Below are 23,235 nucleotides of genomic sequence, written 5' to 3'. Positions count from 1 at the left end.
AATGCTCAGCATCGCTGAGTATAAGAGAAATGCAAATCAAAACTACCATGAGATACCACCTCACACCAGTCAGAATGGCCATCATTCATAAGTCCACAAAGAACAAGTGCTGGAGGGGGTGTGGAGAAAAGGGAACCCTCCTGCACTGTTGGTGGGAATGTAAACTGGTACAGCCACTATGGAGAACAGTTTGGAGATACCTTAGAAATCTATACATAGAACTTCCATATGACCCCGCAGTCCCACTCTTGGGCATATATCTGGACAAAACTCTGCTTAAAAGAGACACATGCACCCGCATGTTCATTGCAGCACTATTCACAATGGTCAGGACATGGAAACAACCCAAATGTCCATCAATAGATGATTGGATTAGGAAGATGTGGTGTATATACACAATGGAATACTACTCAGCCATAAAAAGGAATGACATAATGCCATTTGCAGCAACATGGATGGAACTAGAGACTCTCATACTGAGTGAAATGAGTCAGAAAGGCAAAGACAGATACCATATGATATCACTTATAGCTGGAATCTAATATCCAGCACAAATGAACATCTCCACAGAAAAGAAAATCATGGACTTGGAGAATAGACTTGTGGCTTCCCGATGGGAGAGGGAGGGAGCGGGAGGGATCGGGAGCTTGGGCTTATTAGACACAACTTAGAATAGATTTACAAGGAGATCCTGCTGAGTAGCATTGAGAACTATGTCTAGATACTCATATTGCAACAGAACAAAGGGTGGGGAAAAAAGTGTGTACATGTAAGAGTAACTTGATCCCCATGCTACACAGCGGGAAAAAATAAATAAATAAATAAATAAATAAAAAGAAAAATTTCTCTTGACATGCTCTTAAAATTTTTAACAGAAAATGTGGATTTTACTGATCCAATGATTATCTAAATATTCTGACCCAGGGCTAAATAATTGGTAAAATGTCCTTACAATCTTTCTTTTGTTTTCTTTCTTTCTTTCTTTCTTTCTCTCTCTCTCTCTTTCTTTCTTTGTTTTTGGTTTTTTTTTTTTTTTTTTTTTTTTTTTTTGCATATGAGAAACACCGTGATCGACTGTTCCACTGTTCCAGACTGTTCTTTGTTGTTAAGCTTTTGGGCCACCACCTCCCATGAAAAGTTGTACGGCCCATCCTGTCATCCTGGTTTCTGTGTCCCTTCAGTTCAGAGGCATTGGAAGGGTGTGGTTTTCCCAGTAAATCCTTCTTTGGACTAAACTCACTGTGTCGTTTTCACAGCCAAAAGCTCTGTAATAATAATTCTTGTTTGGAACAATTTTGGTCCACTTGAGTCACAGTGTTGCAATTTCTCCAAAAAGTGCAGAATCAAAGCCATTCTTATGGAACATTTAAGGAAGAGCTTTTCAGCTTTTATGCTGAATGGGATTTAATTGAATAAGCCGAACAGAAACAAGAGACCATGCAATATTATAGTTCGCAGGCCAAGCAGAATGGCAGATCCCCCCATGGTGGCTCCGTTCCCTCTGCTCCTTCTCTTCCTTGCCCTGTCTTCTCCTCTCTCTCTCCCTCTTTCCTTCTTCCCTTCCTTCTCATGTTTCCTCTGTGTTTGCTTTTTCCTTCTTCCTTGGCTTCTCACCCCCTTTCCCTTCAGGTAATCTACTTCTCTTTCCTCTCTCTCCCTTCCCAGCCAGTGCCTCGGCGTTTCTGCCAGGGCTTCTCCGGAGGGATGGGTTAGCTGACACAGCAGGTAGGAGTCTCGGCGACTGAGCTTGATTAGGCAAGATTCAGAATTGAGACGAAAACAGGAAGGGAAAAGGAAGAGATCCAGAGCTGGGCACCTTCTCACGGAGCACAAGCTGGCGGGACACAGCCTGAGGACGATCACGCTTGCGTGGACATGGGGTGTGTGCCCGGGGGGTGCCTTTCCCACCCCTCTTCCTTACTCTATTGCGAGGCCTCTTCCATGCTTTCCTCCTCTCATTCCTTTATTCTGTTTTCCTCGTGAACAGGGTGAAAATTAAAAAGATTTGGGTACGGAAAGTCTCTCTCACCTCCTTACTTTCTGAGTTCTTCATCTCACGTGGTTATTGCATCAGCATCACTGAATGCACTTGAGGTATGAGGCTCAAGTAAATGCCTCGGAGACCTCAGGCAAAGAAGGAGACAGACAGGCAAGCACGTTAGAGTCGGATGTGATCTGTGGAATGAAAGGTACCATCCAAATGCTGTGGCAAGACCCGAAGGCAGTTATCTGCTCATGGAACGCTTCTAGGAACAGGGAGAGAAAGGAATTCCAAGAGAGGACAAAGGGAATTCCCAGAGACCCCCAGACCTCTGGAGGGCAGGCCCAGCCTGGCTGGAGGAATCTCAGTCCCTGCTGTTGAAGGTCTTCATCAGGATCTTGAACTTGATTCTCTAGGCCAGTGCCAGCACAGACCGATCAGGTATCCACGCGAGACAAAAGGACCGAATGGCAGGGAGCCATCAGGTGGGGTGTTAGCTCTTGACCAGCCTCTGGTAGCATTAGTTACTGCTTCACATACTGAATTTTATCCTCAATTTTTGTCCCAGTATTAAAAAAGTTTCTGAAAAATTGCTCTATGTAATACCAAACAATTGATGGATTGCCAATAATGTTGGAGATGTAGTCTTATTTGCACTTTTGAAGATTAGCCTGGCAGTACTGTTTATATCTTCGACAGGGCAGGACAGAAGGGAGAAAAAAAATCATTGAAAAGGCTACTCATTGAGAACTATGTCTAGATACTTACATCGCAACACGACAATGGGAGGAAAAATTCTGTATACATGTATGTGTAACTTTGTCCCCATGCTGTACAGTGGGAAAACAAAAACAAAAACAAAAAAAAACAGCTACTGTATCCGTCCAGACCCCATAGTCCAGCTACCAAAACATTGCTGGGGACTTGAGCTGTATCAGGGCAATGAACGTGGAAAGAGTATATTCTCAAGATGGTTAGGAAGTAGATGCTGATGGATCAGTGATTATTTTGATGTAGATATTGAAGGGAATGAAGGAATGAAATAATCAGTAAATATTATACAAGGACGGATGGGACACAGTGCCATCTCGGTATGGAGTAACTCCTAAGTATGTGAATCTTAAATAAATCTCATGTCTCTATATTCCAGCCTAGATAAACATCCCAGTGTTTGTAAAATGCTAGATTTGATAGTTCCTCTGAGAAACACAGATTTTAAAAAAATTGTGTGCCTTGAATATCAGCATGTCAAATAGGCCTGGCATTAATAAAACAACTTAGCTTTAAAGGTGAAAAGCATAGCTTATTTGTTGCTATGAATATGCTTGTGCCTGGAACAGTGATCTTTATTTTGAGGCTGTCGGGTCTGGTCTTTACCTCACAGTCTATACCTGCAGTTCTCTAGCCTTGACTGCATCCAAAGTTTATTCCAAATAGGATACAGAATAGCTAGGTAATTTGCCTGAATGGTGCATGTAATGAGCCGAATTGTGTCCCTCTAAATTCATGTGTTGAAACTTTAACTCCTAATACCTCTGCCATGTGACTGCCTTTGGAGACAGGGCCTTTCACATGATGAGTAAGTTTGCTTGTTTGTTTTGCTTTGCTTTTTAGGGCTGCACCTGCGACACATGCAAGTTCCCAGGCTAGGGGTCGAATCGGAGCTGCAGCTGCCAGCCAACACCACAGCTCACAGCAATACAGTCAAGCCGTGTCTGAAACCTACACCACAGCTCACAGCAGTGTCGGATCTTTAACCCACTGAGCAAGGCCAGGGATCGATCCTGCGTCCTCACAGAGACGAGTCACGTTCGCTCCCACTTAGCTACAATGGGAACGCCTAAAATGATGATTAAGTCAAAATGAAGGCAGATGGGTAGCCTTACCTTAATATAACTGGGGTCCTCATAAGAGGAAGTCTGGACATGGATAGTTACAGAGGGAAAACCACATGAAGACACAGGACGATGGTTAGGTATAAGCCACGGGGCGGAGCCGGCTCCCACCGCCTTGTTCTTGGACTTTAAGCACTGGGACTATGAGAAAGTAAATGCCTCTGGCCACGTGCTTGATTATGGCAGCTCTCGCAAACTCATACCATATCTGACTCAGAGACGGTCAAGATTAGACTGGGACTCTGGCTAGTCTGACCCCCAAATCTGAGCCCCCTTCCCGACCCACCCCACGAGGAGAAAACGATTGGCAGAATCGTCCTGGCTCTGACTCTTTAGCTAAAGGGTGTGTCCTGCCAAGAACTCCCCCAGTAGATGAGCTGCTGCTTTAGACTGATTATGATCTCTTAGTTTATGATGACAGTGATTAGACCAGAAAGGTTTAAAACTACTATACTATATTAGGGGAAGAAAAATAAAATTTCGTGACGATGTCCCAAAGCTTTTGAACCCTGGCTTCCACAGATGATTGGGAACTTACTCAAGGCTAAGAATGGTATTCTTGGATTGCCCAAGTGATAAAGAGAAAAAAAAAAAACCCCACTGTATTTGATGCAGATAAAGCTTTACAACGAACTGAAAGAAGAAAGGAACTGGCTAAGTTAAATATGAACGTCAACCACATCAGTTTGGCTCAGCTGAGGTTCTTCTATAGCGTGAATGTCATATTTCTTATATAGACTGAGGGTTTTGCATTCTTTCATAATGATATGATAGTTCTCCCTAACACGGGCAGTTGCTAATCCAACACCAGTGACAGTAGCATCACAAATCAACTTAGTTGCTCTGTTCAGAGCTTCTAAATCTTTCCTTTGCAATGTGTGAACTTCCTATAACCTAGGATTCATGAAACGGAACCATATGTGACCTCCATACTTTCCCCATTTTCAGAACCCTACCCTACCGAAATCATTCTTGTATAAAAGCTGCCCAAGAAGTATCAGGTAAATTATGTTACACGGATGGTTTTGCCTTTGGTCTGTGTGAACATTTATTATTTAGTCACTTATTAAAGGATGCAGCGTGTTCATTATATCATATCATAAATTTCTCAACACGTTTGATCTCTGACAATGATCTGCCCTGTGAAGAATCCATGTATTTTATCATGACTCCCCAATAATAATTTTAACATTTTATTTCTCTCTCTCTTTTTGTTAAAGTATGTTTGAAGTCTTTGCTAAAATTCTTCCTCTCCCCCCCCCCCCCATCCCCACTGCCTACTCTAAGCTCTTATCACCCATCCTTATAGGCTTTGCAACAGTCCCTCAGGCTGTTTTTCTGCCTTGGGTTGCTTCCCCATCCAGTTCATCCTACACGTTGATGCCAGGTTCATAATCCTGAACAAGAGCTTCGATGGCGTTCCCGCTCCCCCACGGAAAACCTGCATGGTTTCCCACTAACCAGCTACAGGGTAAAGGGTCCAAGTTGCTGAGTTACCCATAATCCGGCCCCCCTCAATCTTCCAAACTTTCTGGCCTTACCTTCTCGCACTTCCCCACCGTAGGCTAAACTGATTTTCTGAACTCTTACAGAGCTTCTCACCTCTGTCATCTTTCCTATCATCAATCACACAGAGTTTGCAGCCGTCGCTCATTATCCAACGTCTTTGACTCGGTGCCCAAGCACCTTAAATGTTCTTCATTAAATTTTATCATTGATAAAATCATCACTGTCAAGGTTGTTTGCTTCTCTGCCTATCCTCCCAAAGGTTAATGGAAATTATTATTTCTGTTACTTTCAACAGATATTTTAAAGTACAGAGGACACGAGTGCACATAAGACGTGATCCCTCCCCTCGAGCTGCTCACCTCTAGAAGACAGATGAAAGAGGACAAAGGTACACAGGGCACAAGACGAAAATTCTAGTCTGAAGGGATGAACCAAGGGCCATGGGGCAAAGGCTTGTGTGGCCAAGGAGTTTGGGGAGTGGGGAGGTAGTTGTCATCTGACAGAAAGTCTTGGAATGACACTGGAACTGGACTTTGGAGGATAAAGATAATCTCAGGCAGAGAAGAGGCTTTGCAGTTGAAATGCCAGTGCTTTCACGTTGATCCCTCTGTCCTTACGAAATAATCACTGAAAAAGGCTCTGAGAAGATTCTTATTTGGTCCAACCAGGAACCTCCAGATTTCCTCTGTTACAAAAGAATGTTTATATTAACTTCTCAGGTCGGGCCATTTCCATCCCTACTTGGTTGGAAGAATTTGAGACATGTGCACACTCTGAGGTTAAAATTCTGATGTCTCTGGGGTAATTCTTTTCCAACCCAAAGCAGGCAGGTGATGGCATCGCAGATACTCCCCAGAGTCTTTCTGTGGAGGTGTTGCGGCTTCTTCAGCCTCTTGGCCTTCTGGAGCCCCAGTGCTAGTCCTTCAAAGAGCCTACATTTCACAGACCCAACGCTGTGTTTTCCTGCACGTGGGCTTTAAAACTCAACACGGGGTTTGCCATCCCTGAGACTCGTTCAGTTTAACTCCTACTCAGTGCTCTGCTTTGAAGGATTTTGTCTCTACATTTGGGTGATTTTTCTTTCTGGCTTTCAAACTGAAAGAGATATGTAATTTTGCCATCTTTTATCCAACATTTTTGTGTGAGTTTACTCAGAAGAGAGGATCCTTCCATCAGCTCAGCCTGCCCTATTAATTGGAAATACAAAGATTTATTTTAGGCTTGTTGCCTTAGGATTATTTCCTAGAAGGAAAACAACGCAAGGTCGGGTAGCAAGTACGTTTCTAGTAGCATGGGATGTTGTTTTAGGTTCCTGAGGGAGATCCATGACAAGAAAAATACCAGGACCATCCATTCGACAGGATATTTTGTTTAGCCAACTTGTCCACAAACAGGTAAACATCCTGATTGATATTGAAAAGAAATCAACATTTTCATTCTTATTCTCTCCAGGAGAAAAACCCCATAACTTTCTTAGTCGCTCTAGCAGTATCTTAGCAACCCTCAAGGCCTACAAAATTTTCCCCACAAAAAGATGGCATACCTCCTGATGTCCTGCAGCTTTTACTTTCATCTGGGTGTCAGTAAAGTCTTTTCGTTGTTGTTTTTTGTGTTTTTAGGGCCGCACCTGTGACCTATGGAAGTTCCCAGGCTAGGGGTCAAATCAGAGCTGCAGCTGCTGGCCTACACCAGAGCCACAGCAACAGGGCATCTGAGCCACATCTGCAACCTACACCACAGCTCACAGCAATGCCGGATCCTTAACCCACTGAGCGAGGCCAGGAATCGAACCCACATCCTCATGGATACTAGTCAGGTTCATTCCTGCTGAGCCACAATGGGAACATCTGGGCGTCAGTAAATGTTTTCTGTAAAGGTCCAGAGAGTAAATATTACAGCTTTGTGGGTCACTATTACCTGTTGAAACCACTTAATGCTGCTCAATTGTAGGACAAAAGCAGCCACGAACAATACATAAATGAATGCGCATGGCTATGTTCCAGTCAAACCGTATTTACAAATACAGGTGATGTGGCAGATGGGCCAGAGTTTGCTGACCCTGCTGTACTTCAAGAAATAAGGAAACGGCATGCGTGTGTGTGTGTGTGTGTGTGTGTGTGTGTGTGTGTGTGTATGCCTGAGTTCTCCAGGGAAGCAGAGCCAATAAGAGAGAGAGAGAGATGGTTATAGAAATAGAGAGATTTAAGGACTTGGCTCCCATGACTGTGAGGTCTGGTACACGTGGGCTGTCTGACAGGCTGGAAGTTCAGGTAATAGCTGCTGTCTCAGTCTTGAGTCCAGCATCCATTCGGCAGACCCGCAGGCTGGAAACTCCAGTGATGAGCGATGCCGCAGTCATGGGACGTAAGCCTCCCGCTCTGGAAACCCTCCGCTTCTGTGCTTAAGGTCTTTAATGATGGATGAGGCCTGCCCATTATGCCCGTTTTTAAAAAAACTTATTTGTTTTCTTGTTTTTGGTTTTTTGCGAGTTGATGCCTCACTTTTCAGTAAAAGGGGAGGTGAGGTGAGTGAAGGGGGAGTAGGAAAAAGAGGTAAAGAGAGGGAGCTTGGAACAGAGGGATCAGAGACCCCGCCCCACAAGAGGAATTAAGGGAAGAAGACTTCAGGTGTGTGTGGAAGATGAAAAGAAGGTACTTACGGTGTGTTATGTCATGATAAAGCCAGAAGGATGGGCTAGGTGTGGGGGGAGCATAGAGCCAACCTCGAGCTTCCAGACTTTCCACGGGGTCTCCCACTGGTGCACTGCCTCTTGGAGCAGAGGATACTGGAAAGTCCAGAGGGAGGGCAGCGCTCAGGAGCAGAGCTTCTGCATGCCAAGGTCACTTATTTGCTTGTTTGTTTGTGTCACAGATTCTCTGCCTTCGTATTCCCATAAGGAGAAAATTCCCAATGAGAAAAAAATATATCTTTGGAGAGTCAGGAACAAATTGGAATGGACACTGATCTCAATAGCAGACGCTGGCAGGGGCGAAATTATTTTTCAAACACTTTTGCTCCTCCTGGTAAAGTAGTTAGTGTTGTATTTTCATGCTAGAAGGAAAAAGTGATGAAAAGTTTTTAAACCCAAAGAAACAAAGCCCTTGATTTGTGTCCAAATTTTCTGCAAAACAGGATCCCACATGGCCAGGGCTGGTCTTAGGAGATCTGAAACGAATCGGATGGTGCAGTTTTTAGGTTTGGCTTTGGTGTTTTTCCTCATTTCCGTTAGGATTTTGCTTCTCAGGATACAGATCAGCCTTGCTCCGGGCGTTTGGGGCGGGGGGGTGGGGAGGGGAGAAAACCCATTTCGTAACATTTTTAGTATCTGTGGTTCCAAACTCAGCAGATGGCCAGCCTGGCTATCAGCACAGTCTGCCGTGTAGGGTGTATGTGTGAGCCGTGTGGAGAGGTGGCGATCGTGGAACCGGGCAGGGGTAGGGGGGGCGGGCCCAGAGCACACCCACGGTCCCAATGGGTACCACGCCACCACGCTGGCCAGACCACACCACGGAGCATCACACCAAGCTAGGCTCCAAGCCGTTTCCCAGTGCTAGAAAGTAATAGACGATTGCTACCAGTTTTCCACTGCTCACGCCTTAAAAGGCCAGCCATTCCAACCCCATCTTTCTTAGAGGGGGGAATTCTAAAGCAGGATAAAGGGAATTTTCTCGGCGAGGGTGTTGTTCCATGCCCTCCCGAATTCAAAGAGAAAACTGTCTCATTAAAATGACTTCTGGCTTTGCCTAGGGGAATTTCAGCCTTCAACAGTTCAGTCCCCTGGAGTTAGAACTTTCATGCATTTCTTTTTTTATTGGGGAGACCTTATGATTGGTTTTACAAGCAAAATAAACAGCTTAGGAACAAATGAAAGACTTTTTTATTTCTCTTTTAACTGTAAATTCAAGAGCTTGAAATGAATTTGGCAAATAACCCATATTACCGAAAGGCTGTGGCCGAAAGGCAAGATTTCCAAAAATTCTTGAAAATCCAAGTAATACCGGGAATAAATCCCAAATTCAACTTGTTGAGCCTTGTGTCTCTCTTAGAACACTTCCCCCCCCCCCTCCCTTTAAGGAAAAAAAAAAGAAAGAAAACAGAGAAATCAATCAGAGCACTCCTGTAGCTCCTGCCCTGCTGTCTCTGCCCCGGAGAGCAGAGCTGTGCCCTGACCTGGCTGCTCGCCACACAGCCAGAGGGAGCCAGGCAATCGTGTGCTTCCCAGTGAGCTGAGGAAGAAGCTCCCCCCAGGAGGAGCCACGGCCTCCTAAATGCACTTCCAGGCTACATGTGTCTAAATCGACTCGGTATACATCTCAGATTTCTTTCTTTCTTCTTTAAGTCACCCTTGAATTTTTGATCTGAACTTTTGGAATTTTAACAAACTTCCTTTTGACCTTTTACTTAACTTGAATTATTTAGGAGCATTCCCCCTGTGCCTCATCAGGCTAAGGACCTGACTTTGTCTCTGTGAGGAGGTAGGTTCCATCCCTGGCCTTGCTCAGTGGGTTAAGGATCCCGCGTTGCCATGAGCTGCAGTGTAGGTCACAGATGCAGCTTGGATCTGGCATTGCTGTGGCTGTGGTGCAGGCCAGCAGCTATAGCTCCAATCTGACCCCGGGCCTGGGAACTTCCATATGCTGCAGGTGCATCCGTAAAAAGAAAGAAAAAAAAATTAACCATCTTGAATTATTTAAAACTAATATTGAAATAAAAATATAAACCAAACAAAATACTACTAAATACAGGGCAGATGATGCTAACATGGCCTTTTACCTAAAGACTTAGCTCAAACTGTGTAAAAATTCTGCCTCAATCTGTTCCCATCAAGATTATCTGCTCTATCTTTATGGAATGGTTACATTCATTGAATGGCACTACCTGTCGGGCCTTGCAAAAGTGCTTATCTTTTACATACCTTTACGTTGATGTCTCCAAAGAGAGGTCCATGCTCCCCGAGCTGAGAGAATCGGAGCCCCAGAGATGAGTCAGCTTCCTCGGGGCTCAACGAGGGAGCAGGTTGTTGCACCCAGATTTGTCGGCTTCTCCCATCCATGCTCTCTTCCATGTTTCCTTCTGCAGCATGAATTTCTACAGAGTATCTTCCATCCCTCACTTGTCCACAATAAGAATTAGGTTTTATAGGAGTTCCCTTTGTGGCTCAGCGCTTAACAAACCCAACTAGGATCCACGAGGATACGGGTTTGATCCCTGGTCTTGCTCAGTGGGTTAAGGGTCGGTGGTGTATATGTCGCAGACGCAGCTCAGATCTGGCGTTGCTGTGGCTGTGATGTAGGCTGGCCGCGATAGCTCCGATTTGACCCCTAGCTGGGAACCTCCGTGTGCAGTGCGTGTGGCCCTAAAATAGCAAAAGAATAAAAATAAAAATAAAGAAATAGGTTTTATTATTCTCTATGCTGCATTTAACAAAAATGCCTAGCACTTCATCGATAGTCAGTAAATTGGCTGAGATCATACATTTGTTATCTCAGATATTTGTTTGGCATCGTAAACAAGCTGAACAGTTCTGCTCTAGCTAAAGAGGATGTCATGGGGTTTACAGGCATTAGCTCAGCTAGCGGGCGCATTATCTGACGGCTGGCATATCAAAGTCCACGTGATAATCAGCGGCTTTAGCCGTAGTCATGGTAACCATCTCCATCGCATTTTCCTAAATCGCAGTTGTGGATCTTTTCCACTAAGTACTTCGTCTTCATTTTTACCAATTAACTTTGAAACAATTACAGGGATCAAACGGAATTATTATTCCCCACATGGCAGTTGAGTAAGTTTTAGAGATATAAAATAACTTGCCTCAAATCATGGTCGTAAAAAAATCCTAGCCATGCTCTTACCATCCCCGCTGTAGGAGAGAAATGAATACTACTCTAGCCAGTGCATCTGATGGCCACTCAGATATGGTGCCAGGATGCTTAGAGCCTGGGCCAGCGGCAAGAAGGGCTGTCAACACGATGGATCTTCAGGAAAGGCCTTGTTAATAATGAAACATAGCATGGAGTTTCTTTGCTAATGGCAAGACTTGAATGAAATCCCCTCCTGAGAGCCTGCGCCATGCACCAATCATGACCCACGCCTGAGAGCCCAAGGCATCAGCACAAGGAGCATGCAGGATTTTTGTTTTTAGCAGCCAGGGAACCCCTTTCAAAAATCTAACCACGTAGGGCAAAACAATATCAATATTATTATTTGAAATATCTCTATATATTTTGTCACATCGCAGGATTTGCCAATTTACCCTATCAATGCATTGCCTTTTTATATTCTTGGTGGCCACATGGTCATACTATCTGATATTTGATAGTAAGAAAAGACAACAAAAAACACCATTATGAATTGGGGGCAGTCTGCTCCAGTACAATAAAGGTTTCTGATGCATTTTAGAAAGTCAAGAAATAGACTTTTAGAAAGTAAAGGAATGATATCAGGATACTGTGGAAGTCTTGCTTTCCGTACAGAATTTTCTCCCAGTGTGTTAATAGTTCATGGCACATAGTCATAGCAACAGAATGCAAAGCACACCGCACCAGCTGAAGGCAGCCAAGCCGGGAGAAATCGAACAGGCTCCCCAGTGCCCAGTCGCCCCCATTTATTTCCTCCTGGCTCAGTTCTAAGAAGGGTTTACTGTATGGGTTTCCCTGATTTATGTACCTTTTTCCCCTTGTCTCGATAACCCGGCAACTTCTTCACAGTCTTGTCCTTAGTATTCCCTCCATCACACTCCCTTCTGTCTTATTTCTAAAGAAAAGTTCAGTATTCCCCATGGCGTTTATTCAATATCGATTTATTGTTAAACTGTCCTTCTATTTTTACTCGTATCATCATTATTTCTGTAAATAATTTGTTGCAAAGGTACATAGGTTTTGACTGGCCATTCCCATTGTCTCAAAAAGGGAGCATTTCTGTAAAACAAGAGGGTGTTTTTCTGGACTGTGTGGACCACGTTACGGGAGAGATACTTGCACATCCAGCAGCATCAACAAGCTGGGTCACAGCGGGAGAAGCATGAGGAATGCAAAAGAATGGTCTTGAGCAAAGGAAGTGGTGCTCAGGTTCTTTACACAGAGGAGACCCGCCTGAGCATCTGCTTGGGACCCGACGCGAGCAGGTCAGAAGTGAGCATATGCAAATGATTGAGTCACTCCCGTCTGTTTGCTCTCCTGAAAATTAGAGCTAATGACCCTGCCTCCTTGGTAGGTTAACTAGGACTAATGGAATAACAGGTTATGCATCGATCATAGTATGTAGCACCTCTGGAGTACTTCCTGAGGGTTCATTCCTTTCTTCTCTCGTAATCCGATGATGCATACAATAGGTAATAGGGCTTTGGGGAGTGGGACCGTTCATCTCTTTACTAGCTACTCAGTGACAGCAAGACAGAATGTTCATGGCCACGGGGGCATCCGAACAGAGAAACATGGCGAAAGGGCAACACTAAAATGTTAAACGTATAAAAATCTAGGGCTGTCAGAGCCTGAGAAATCGTCCTATTTCTGATGACATCATAGCATATTATGGCAATGGCCTGGAATCAAAAAAGCATTTTATGGTGTTCAAAAATATTCTCTCTCTGAAGGTGGGGAAATAGGTAATCCACTTACTCGACAAAAGAGTTACTGTTTTTCAGTTTTGATGTATGAAATAGATGGCTAAGCAGAGGACACACCTCATTATAGATATAAAAATATACGTATTATATATTATAATACACTGTATAAGATACTGTGTATTATATTTTGAAGAGCTGTACCACTCTATAGCTCAGGATCTCTTCTTTTTTAAAAAATAACTGAGAATTCCACAACTGATACTGAAGAATGACTCCAGAGTTCAAGTGAAATCATGTGGAATAGAGAGTAGATAGCAATTATGCTCCCTTCTTCCCAAGCAGAGGCCGGGAAAAGGAAGTTGATTTATGTGACAGCAGGAGTGACTTTGACGAGATAGAGAAAATTAATGACAACTTTTGGGCTGGCAGTTTTCTGGAACCAGCAGTGAAGATCATAGTTTTTTCTCTTTCTACTCTGAATAACTCACTCAATACGGTCCCTTTTTATTGTAAAATGAAAACTGCATGAAGACTGCTGTGGGCACCAGCTAAGGACTGCATGCCCACTCCCTCAATGGCGGCAGCGGCGAGGGACTGCACAGCAGTGATTAAGAGTTTGGATGTAAATAAGCCTTAAAAGATATGTGCAGATTCAAGCTTGGCTGCTTCAGCTGATTGCTTAATTCTCTTCCCTTTTGCAAAACAGGATTAACATTGCCTATCTCCTTGCGCTGTTTTAAAGCTTATATTGAAAGCACAAATGTGTGCAGTTGACAAAGTGCCTGGCACAAAGTAGGAACTCAGTAAATGGTTGTTACATAAATTATAAACTATTACACCTACACACGCATATGTATATTAAACCTCACACTGTGAGGGACTGATAGTGAATGAATCTGTGCTTATTATGTTTTGCTTTTTCATCTTTTTCTTTGTTTTATAGTTACCTGAAACCTTTAAGGGAAACGAAACACAAGGATAAGTAAAACATCATCCCTTAGTAGCATATCATGAGCACTAATAATGATGAATGGCTCTGTGTATGTTACAGTATTTTTAAATAGACAATTATATATCATAAAAGATACTTTTCAAGAGACACATGCACCCGCATGTTCATTGCAGCACTATTCACAATAGCCAGGACATGGAAACAACCCAAATGTCCATCGACAGATGATTGGATTCGAAAGATGTGGTATATATACACAATGGAATACCACTCAGCCATAAAAAAGAATGACATAATGCCATTTGCAGCAACATGGATGGAACTAGAGAATCTCATCCTGAGTGAAATGAGCCAGAAAGACAAAGACAAATACCATATGATATCACTTATAACTGGAATCTAATACCCAGCACAAATGAACATCTCCTCAGAAAAGAAAATCATGGACTTGGAGAAGAGACTTGTGGCTGCCTGACGGGAGAGGGAGGGAGTGGGAGGGATCGGGAGCTTGGGGTTATCAGACACAACTTAGAATAGATTTACAAGGAGATCCCGCTGAATAGCATTGAGAACTCTGTCTAGATACTCATGTTGCAACAGAACAAAGGGTGGGGGGAAAAATGTAATTGTAATGTATACATGTAAGGATAACCTGACCCCCTTGCTGTACAGTGGGAAAATAAAAAAAAAATATTAAAAAAATAAAAAATAAATAAAAATAAAAGATACTTTTCAGATTTATAACATCATGTGAAAAGTAAATTTAATATCAAGTCATGTAAGCACGTAAATAACACTTTGAAGTTGTATTTTACTTTCTTATTAATTTGTATTAAAGTATAGTTGATTTAAGGTATTGCGCCAATTTCTGCAGTACAACAAAGTGACCCAGTCATACATATATATATATATATATATATATATATATACACGCTTTTTCTCATACTGTCTTCCATCGTGTTCTGTCCCAAGAGATTAGATATAGTCCCCTGTGCTGCACAGTAGGACCTCATTGCTTATCCTTTTTTTTTTGTTTTTTTTGGTATGGCCGCATCTGTGGCATATGGACATTCCCCCCAGGCTAGGGATGGAATCAGCTGGCCACAGCCACAGCCACAGCCATGCTGTAACTGAGCTGCATCTGTGACCCAAGCCACAGCTTGCAACAATGCTGGATCCTTAACCCACTGAGTGAGGCTAGGGACCAAACTCAGTCCCACGGACACCATGTCAGGCTTTTAACCTGCTGAGTCACAGTGGGAACTCCAGCTCATCCATTCCAAATGTAATAGTTTGCATCTGCCAACCCCAAACCCCCTGTCCATCCCACTCCCTCCCCCCTCCCCCTTGGCAACCACAAGTAAAGGTTTGCATTTGAAAAAGCTACACGATGGGATGGTTATGAGTGAAAGAATGTATGTGTGCGTGTGTCTGGGTTACTACCCTGTACGGCAGAAACTGACACAACACTCTAAATCAGCTATCCTCTAATAAAGATAAAAAACTATATTATGTTTCATCTTTCTAATTTTCTGCAATATACTATCATCTTTGGCTAGGTATTTCTCCATGGCCTGTGCACAAGACTCTTCAGTGTATTTTGATTTAATTTTGACATTTCAACTGGCCGCCTCATTGTAAAAATCTAGAAAATGAAATGAATAGCCAGCTTTCCTTTCAGATCTCTTATTTCAATACAGATTACTGGGTTTTTCCTGAGACACCATCTGTCATACCTTGAAATCTGTGGCTTCCAACTTAATTCTGTAGGGCACTTTGGCCTCATCTTTTGACAACTCCCAAAGCATAACACCTGTTTAACGATTAACTGAGTATTAACAAATGTCAAAAAATGTATCTGGCTCTTTAACGTTTCTAGTGCTCCTGGTAAAAGAATCTCATGGAATAAACTCTTGTCATCTCGTGAAGCGCAATTTTAAAATTTTCCTAAATAAGATATCTAGTGAATATTATCTGGAATTACAATAATGTCATTTCTACTGCCATCACTGCAACAGAATACCTTTTATAATTAAAAGGCATGCAGTCATGCTTGGGCAAAATGGAATAAGAAATTAAATTGTCCCCCGGTGGAGGTATAATGGAGCGTGCTTGGTTGCTCTGGGGGAGGGAAAAATGTTTGGACCGTGTTCATGGGGAAAGAGGAAAGACTCAGTAAATACTTTGTTTTTCGTCACTCATCTTAATGCCAGTTGTGAATCTGAAATAATGTCAAGTGCCATTTCATGAAGGTACATCAAATGACATTTTATCCTTTTTTTAGCTCTAGAGAAATGGGTTTAAGGATGAGGAATGGCTGACTTGAGCAAACAGATTAAAAATAGCCCATTGCCTAAACCTTGAGTAACCCAAATTTAAAAAGCACACAGACCTTCACATGTAAAAACTGAAGTGTTTTCGGCTCTTGAGAAGAAAGGTTGTGACCTGGCTTCTAGCCTGTCTCCATTCTTGACCTCCTTTCTTCTAGTTCAAAGAGATTAAATCCATTTTCCTGGGCCAGGCATGGATGAGAACACCATGGACACTTTGGCTTTGAGACAGAGAAGGAAGAGATGGAGAAAAGGGACTATGAGCTCATAGGTCTTCTCCATCCCTGCAGCCTGGACTTGTGCCATCCATCCCACACAACCCCAACGCCAGCCACCCCAGCTCTCTTGCTGTTCCCCAAAGGCACCGAACATTTAACTAAGTGCGAGTGCATCTCTGCACATCCTGTGCTCCCTGTGATACCGCCACTCCCATGTCTAAACTCCTCCTCATCTGTCAGGAAGGTTCAACCCCTCTGAAACCTTCCCCAGTTCATCAGCAGAGCTAATCCGTCTTTCCTGTTGGCTCTCATATCACTTCATTTATTCCCATCCGTATTCCATTTGATTGAAATGTGTCTCTTTTTCTTAAACAGCTCTGCCTTTTAGTCTCAGCTTTTCTGGAGGGGAAGGATCTGAGTCCTGCTCCTCTTTTTTGCCTGGTCCCTTACAGATAGCCGGCACATCATAAAGACCTGTACGCCCAAGCTGCAGGTAGATAGAAATGGTGATATATAGTCAGAGATGGACATAAAGAGAGAGGGACAAAAATACAGATAGAAATAGTGGTAGAAATCTAGACCTGATTCTTCGAGGAATTAAAAGGCAAACTCCAATAGGCTGACCCTATGTCTTTTATCTCTCTGAGATCTGAAATTGAGATAAGTGGGACAATGGAATGGTAACTGAATTTACAGCTATGTTTCCTAAACACCATGCACATTGGTAAGTGTTGGGGGTGGGAAGCTGCAATATTTCCATGGACTTACTTTTCATTCTTTTGATTAAATGTGGTTAATTTAAATTTGGTCTTTAAAACTGAGTTCTGAGTCCTGAGTAGGAAGTACAGAATGTAGTTGAATAAAGTGTAAACAGTAGTGAATTCTCTTAAAGGGAAGAAAAGCTGTTTTCAAATGACGTGGTAGAGGCCTCAGTTATATTAAACTGGATAGAATAGGACTTTCATTACAATAATGTCGACTATACATTCCAGGAAGACACTGGGCTTCATAAATAATTGAGAAATAAAAGAAAGACGTCTACCCCCCCCTTTCCATATAAATCCACCTGCTATAGATACCAACAAATGAACAAATGAAGATCTGGGAGTCGCTTCTGGTATGAGGGTCAAACACATGATGTTAAAGAAGATCAGACTCACCAAATACCTGTTACGATGGAGAAGCCTATTGAGAATGAAAAAGTAAGATGTATTCAACACTCAACACCAACTCACCCAAGAACATAACCCAGATGAGCTAATCTGCAAGACTGGAGTAAAAATGAGCTAATACTGTTAGGGGATTGTATGCAAACTATGGCAAGAGATCAGTAACAGTTGAGAGAAGAAGGGGAAAAAACTCCTCAGCTGCTAACAATAAAGCAGCAGCAAATTTGCAAAATGCATTAACTGTTTCAGGAACTGGTAGGATGGTGCAGGAACACTGGCTAGATTGACCATACCGCTGTACTTACTGCGGTATATCATTCTCCCTTTTTTCCTTTCTTTCTTTCTTGCCTTGGGGGTTGACGGGTGTAGAAGGGCCAGTGAAGGAGGGAGGATTTTTCTCATTCTCCATGCAGCCGACTTGCAAATGCTATCTCCATCATGATAAAAAGGCGTGCGTAACATTATTCAGACAGGCACTTGAACTGACAACACATTTTATATATTACCCAGAATGTTGAAGAAGAAAATTTGCAAAAACTTAGTATTCGTTTCTAAAAGCATGAAGTTGGCCTCATCAGCTAAGAAATTGAATTTGCAAGCTGTTAAATGTCAGAGATGACCCCTGGGAGTTTTTGAGGTGGGATGATGTGGTGAAGGGCAGGCTTCAGGTCATGTTTTATACAAGAAGTTTAATTGTTCTGGCTGGAAGGAGAAGTGACTCATTGAGTTGAAGTGGTCTCTGTCTCCCAACACAGATTTCAAATGGGGGAGGATAGTGTAGCAATAATATCTTAAAAAGAATTGGACTAGCTCACTTCAGTCTTTTAACTACTTCCATACAGATTCATTTGTTTTGGACACAAAAGTTGATAGCAGGCCAATGATAGCAAAAAACAGTGTCTTTGTCACCCCTTTTGAACCCATACAAACCTTTTCACTGTGTTTAAACCCAGCTCTTTTTTTGCCAAAGAAAATTGCATGCTATTCAGCCTTTTCTAAGCTTTTATTGAAGAACGTTAAATGGTTTATAGTTATAAAGAATTGTAAAGTCATCATGACACCAAGTTTGTGGTATGGTATTTTCCAGTCGTGTTTTGATTATTCTCAGAAACTTTCGTCGCTCTCAAGTATGAGTATTTTTGATTTGACATCAGAAGATCATTCATGGTAGTTTCTTAGCCATAAAAATTTATATTCTGGGTCCCTTTATCACCTTAAAGGTCTACGACTAGCTGGGGATATCTAATCACAGCATTTACCAGTCACCACCAATCTCTTCACCCACTCTTCGTAGCCACTGATACTCATAAAGCTGAAGTTTAAATTTAAGTTGTCTTCTTATTGTTCAATAAACCTTGTTTCTCTGAAGAACAACTTATTGCTAGAAGAAGGTTGTCATAACTTACAGTAACCACTGTCTCTTCAGTCCTTACCCGCAACAGAGTATTCAAAAGGCAGATGGAAACAAGTGTTCTCAAGAAAGGAAAATAACCATCTCTAGGAGAATTAGCATCAACAAAAACAAAACAAAACAAACAAATAAATAAAAAGCTGACCTACAGTTCCCTTTGTGGCTCAGCGGTTAATGTACCCTACTAGTATCCATGAGGACATGGGTTCTATCCTCACTCAGTGGGTTAAGGATCCGACGTTACTGTGAGCTGTGGTGTAGGTTGCAGACGCAGCTCAGATAGGGCATTGCTGTGGTGTAGGTCAGCAGTTGTGGCTACAATTCAGCCCCTAGCTTGGCAACTTTCATATGCCATGGGTGCGACCCTAAAAAAGCCATTAAAAAAAAAAAAAAAAAAAACTGACCTAGACAATGGAGTTACACTGAGGGAAAAGCAGAAGTCAACTAGGGAAACGGAGGGTAAGTGTTACACCCAAAACAGTAGATACAGAAGTTCTGTGCTGAGAAATCACTTGTGGGTTGGGTAAGAGAGGTTTCATAAAATACAAGATCAGAAAAGCATACTGGGCTGAAATTGTAGAGGATCTCAATTCGTCAGGTTAAGTTTGGATTTGATTCAACCCATAATGATAAAGTTAAGGTAATCAAAACGTGGTAGATATGTTTAGAATAGTCTAGAAATTCAGGAGGCCATTCTAACTCCCCAGATCTAAAGCAAGACAATAGAAGTGGAAAGAAAGGAGTCAAATTTTCCAGAAATCATGAAGGCAGAATTTATAAGATCTCGTAATGGATTAAAATGAGGAGTAATATGGGAATTGAAAGAGTCAAATATCTGTTAATCTTTTGCAGTGGAAAAGTAAAATAATGGGTTTCTTTTTGGTCAAGATGAACTTGAGGCACCTGTGGTTCACTTATGTGGAACCCTGATAAAAGAAGTTGGAGCATTAAATCTAAAATTCAGGAGAGATCAAAGCTGAAGGACTGGAATCTGGAGTCAACATTGTGAATATAATCATGGAAGTCTGGAAAAAGTGTGAGCTCAAAACCCAAAACAGGGAGAAGTCTTTTTTAAATATTGAAATATAATACAGGAAAAGAAAAACCTGCAAATAAGAATTGGCTGTTATAACAAAGGAAAATCTAACACAACCATCACTCAGGTCAAAGCACAGTAAAGCATCTCAGCAGCTCCTGCATGCCCTCTTCCAGCCACTATTGCTTCACTCTTTCCAGAGCTGCTATCATCCTCATCATTGGTTTGTTACCATAGGTGCCACTATTTTTTTTGTTTGTTTTAGCATGTCACTCTTAAATATAAATGGATGGCCAAAGATTATTAGATATTTGAGAAAAAAAGCTTAACATGAACAATATATGTATGTATGTATTTATGTCGGTTCTTTTATATACACATAAATACGCATATGTACAAGTCCATAGTTTTTAATGCAACTATGAAGCAAGAACGGGATGTGATAAAAAGGAAAATTGAGAATTAAAAAGAAGACCTTAGAAATTAAAAATATATTAGGAGATATAAAAATTGTAAAAAAAAAAGAGCTAAACATTAAAGTACAAGATCCATAAGAAAAGAAAACAACAGATGAAAATATGAAAGTCAGAGAAAAAAATGAGATTGATCCAGGAAGCCAATATATGACTAATTAAAACTTTAAGGAATTAAAGATTCAAAAACAGGAAGCATGTATAAAGAATAATTAAAGGAAATTTTCTAAAATTGAAGAACACGAAGTCCTGGATTTAAAAAGTCTGACACAGTGTTCAAAAGGTGAAAGAAAAAAAATTATAGTAAGGTACACCACTGAAAAAATTTACCAACATTGTACACAGACTTTTTAAAAATTTATTGTTATGGAGTTGATTGACAATGTTGTATTAGCTTTAGGTTTATAGGAAAGGGGAAAAAATTTAATTTTTAAAAGATTTTTCATAAAGATTTTAGGATTAGAATGGGTTCGGTCTTCTCAAAAGCAACAACAGAAATTGGAAATAATGGAGAAACGTCTCTCAAACCCTGAGGGAAAGTGTTTTCCAAACTGAAATTCTCTACTCCACTAAACCATCATGTCAAGTAGGATGAAGGATGAAGTTTTCAATATGATGATTTTTTTAAAAAATGTATCTCCTACATACTTTTTTCTTTTATAAAACTACTGGTGGATATGCCCTATCAATAATAATAATGGCCACCACTTTCACAGATTGTGCACTTTTCTCAGTGCTTCACATATTTCATTTTATTTGTCACAACTATTACGATAGAGAATACTACTATTGTCCTAATGAGGGTACTGGAGACTAGAGAAATTAAGAAATATGCTCAAGATCAAATGCATTTTAATCATTTAATAAGGTGAAAATAGCAGGATGCAAGCCCAGGAAATCTGTCTCTAGAATGAGGGAGTAACCGGTGAGAGAAATGCAAGAATCAGGGCACGCAATTCAGCGCAATGGAAAGATGAAGAGAGCTAACAGGATGTGTACATGTGTGAGCAGAAAGGCCGGAACTGCTGATGAGGCTCACGGGAAGCACGAGTGCCACCCCACGACATGCGTTAGTCATGATGGGCTAGGAGCACAGGAAGGGACTTGCAGTATTTATCACATCACTATCTGGGAGTCCCTGCATCCTTGAGGCATGAATTCCTGTGCTCCTTTTCCATTTTGGTTTTATAGTAACAAGGACCTAGTGAGCATAGGCAAGCTGCCAAGTTTTGGGGTCTCTCAGTTTATAAACCTTGTTTATCACAAAGTCATATTTTGATTACATGACTAAGTTCCATTCCTCAGTGCAGCTGTAGCCCATTAATCTATAATTTGCAGGTTTATTTACAGTAAAAATTCTAGGTACATCCTGTTGAAAGCATTCCTAGATTGATAATCAATATATACTGTGGTTCCTGAAGAACCTTCATATATCATGTAGCTGCATTTATATTTCAGGCATTATTTCAAGGTTTTTCTGACAAAGGTCATGCTTGCCTCAGGTGTCCCTGAGGAGGGAGGTGAAAGTTATAAACCAACTGTTAACCCTTTCTTTCCCGGGCAGCCTAGAGAGTAACTAGGACACATTAAGACAGAAAGACCGAGGGCTCAAAGATATATAGTCTTTAGAGAAAAATAATGTAACTGAAAGATTGCTTGATTCATTTGAAGATAAGGAAAGAAGATTTAAATTTCTGGCAGATTACTTGGTTTGTGTGAAGATAGCGAAAGATGATTTAAATTTCTGGCAGGAAGTTGGTGTTAAATTAGTGAGTAGAACATGGAACAGTAAGCAAGCCAAAAGTATAGGCAATTATTAACTCCAAGAAAAAAAAAAAAGAAGATACATTACTAAGTGTATATGATCGGAATACACCTCTTGTATCTGCTGTAAATAGTATTTAAGTTCTCACACAAATATTGATATAATAAAATCTGTCCTGTTGGGAAGATGACAGGTGGGGAAACATGGGTATAAATGGAATCAGAAATCTCATGCCTCAGTTTTCAGAGTGGGGATCTGATAGATATCAAAAGCTTAACTGGGTTTGGTAGATGCAAACTGTTCCATTTAGAATGGATAAGCAACGGAGTCCTACTGTACAGCACAGGGAACTATGTCCAGTCTCTTGGGTTGGAACATGATGGAAGATAGCATAAAAAAAAAAGAATTTACATATATGTGTGGCTGGATCACTTTGCTCTACAGCAGACGCTGAAGGAACATTATAAATCAACTATAGTTTAATAATTTTTTTAGAAAAATAAATGTCCATGTAAACAAATGCGCCTAATTTAAAACTATAGAGATAAATACCAAAGGAAACATCCCAAATAGTCAAAGGTAGCTGCCTTTGATAAGCAGTAAATATCCAGGACCTATTGGGACATAGCAAAGTACTGTTTTACATTATGAGACTTATAATACTATTTTTCTTTTCTTAGCCTATGTATAAATATAACTATTAACTTGATAAAATGAAATTTTGCTTTTTTAAGGGTTGATGTCACAGGAGTTCCCGCTGTGGTTCAGCAGCATCAGTGACATCTCGGGAGCCCTGGGACACAGATTCCATCCCCAGCCCAGCACAGTGGGTTCAGCATCTGGTGTTGCTGCAGCTGCAGCTTAAGTCACAACTGCAGCTGGGATCTGATTCCTGGTCTGGCAACTCCAGATGCCTCAGGGTGGCCAAAAAA

General features: G+C 41.5%; 1 protein-coding gene across 50 annotated transcripts in view; it reads left to right on the top strand.

The window, feature by feature from the left end:
* LOC102164422 (uncharacterized) overlaps positions 1-23,235 on the top strand; it is a 412,252-nt gene that overhangs the window by 245,687 nt on the left and 143,330 nt on the right. For 37 of the 50 annotated variants that reach the window (XM_084979136.1, XM_084979139.1, XM_084979129.1 and 34 more), the window contains one exon: positions 5,681-5,773. The exons of the other annotated variants lie outside the window; for them this stretch is intronic. In XM_084979136.1, the coding sequence (XP_084835262.1) occupies positions 5,681-5,689 (9 nt within the window). In that variant the 3' untranslated portion in view covers positions 5,690-5,773. The remainder of the gene's footprint in view (positions 1-5,680; positions 5,774-23,235) is intronic. 50 annotated transcript variants of the gene reach the window in all.

Source organism: Sus scrofa, chromosome 10, assembly GCF_054392235.1.
Source record: "Sus scrofa isolate SSC_HxYL_T2T_F1_AM1 chromosome 10, Sscrofa_HxYL_maternal_Yorkshire_Landrace_v2.0, whole genome shotgun sequence".
NCBI lineage: Eukaryota > Metazoa > Chordata > Mammalia > Artiodactyla > Suidae > Sus > Sus scrofa.
Note: the sequence above shows the minus strand (reverse complement) of the source record. Positions and strands in the feature narration are given on the sequence as shown.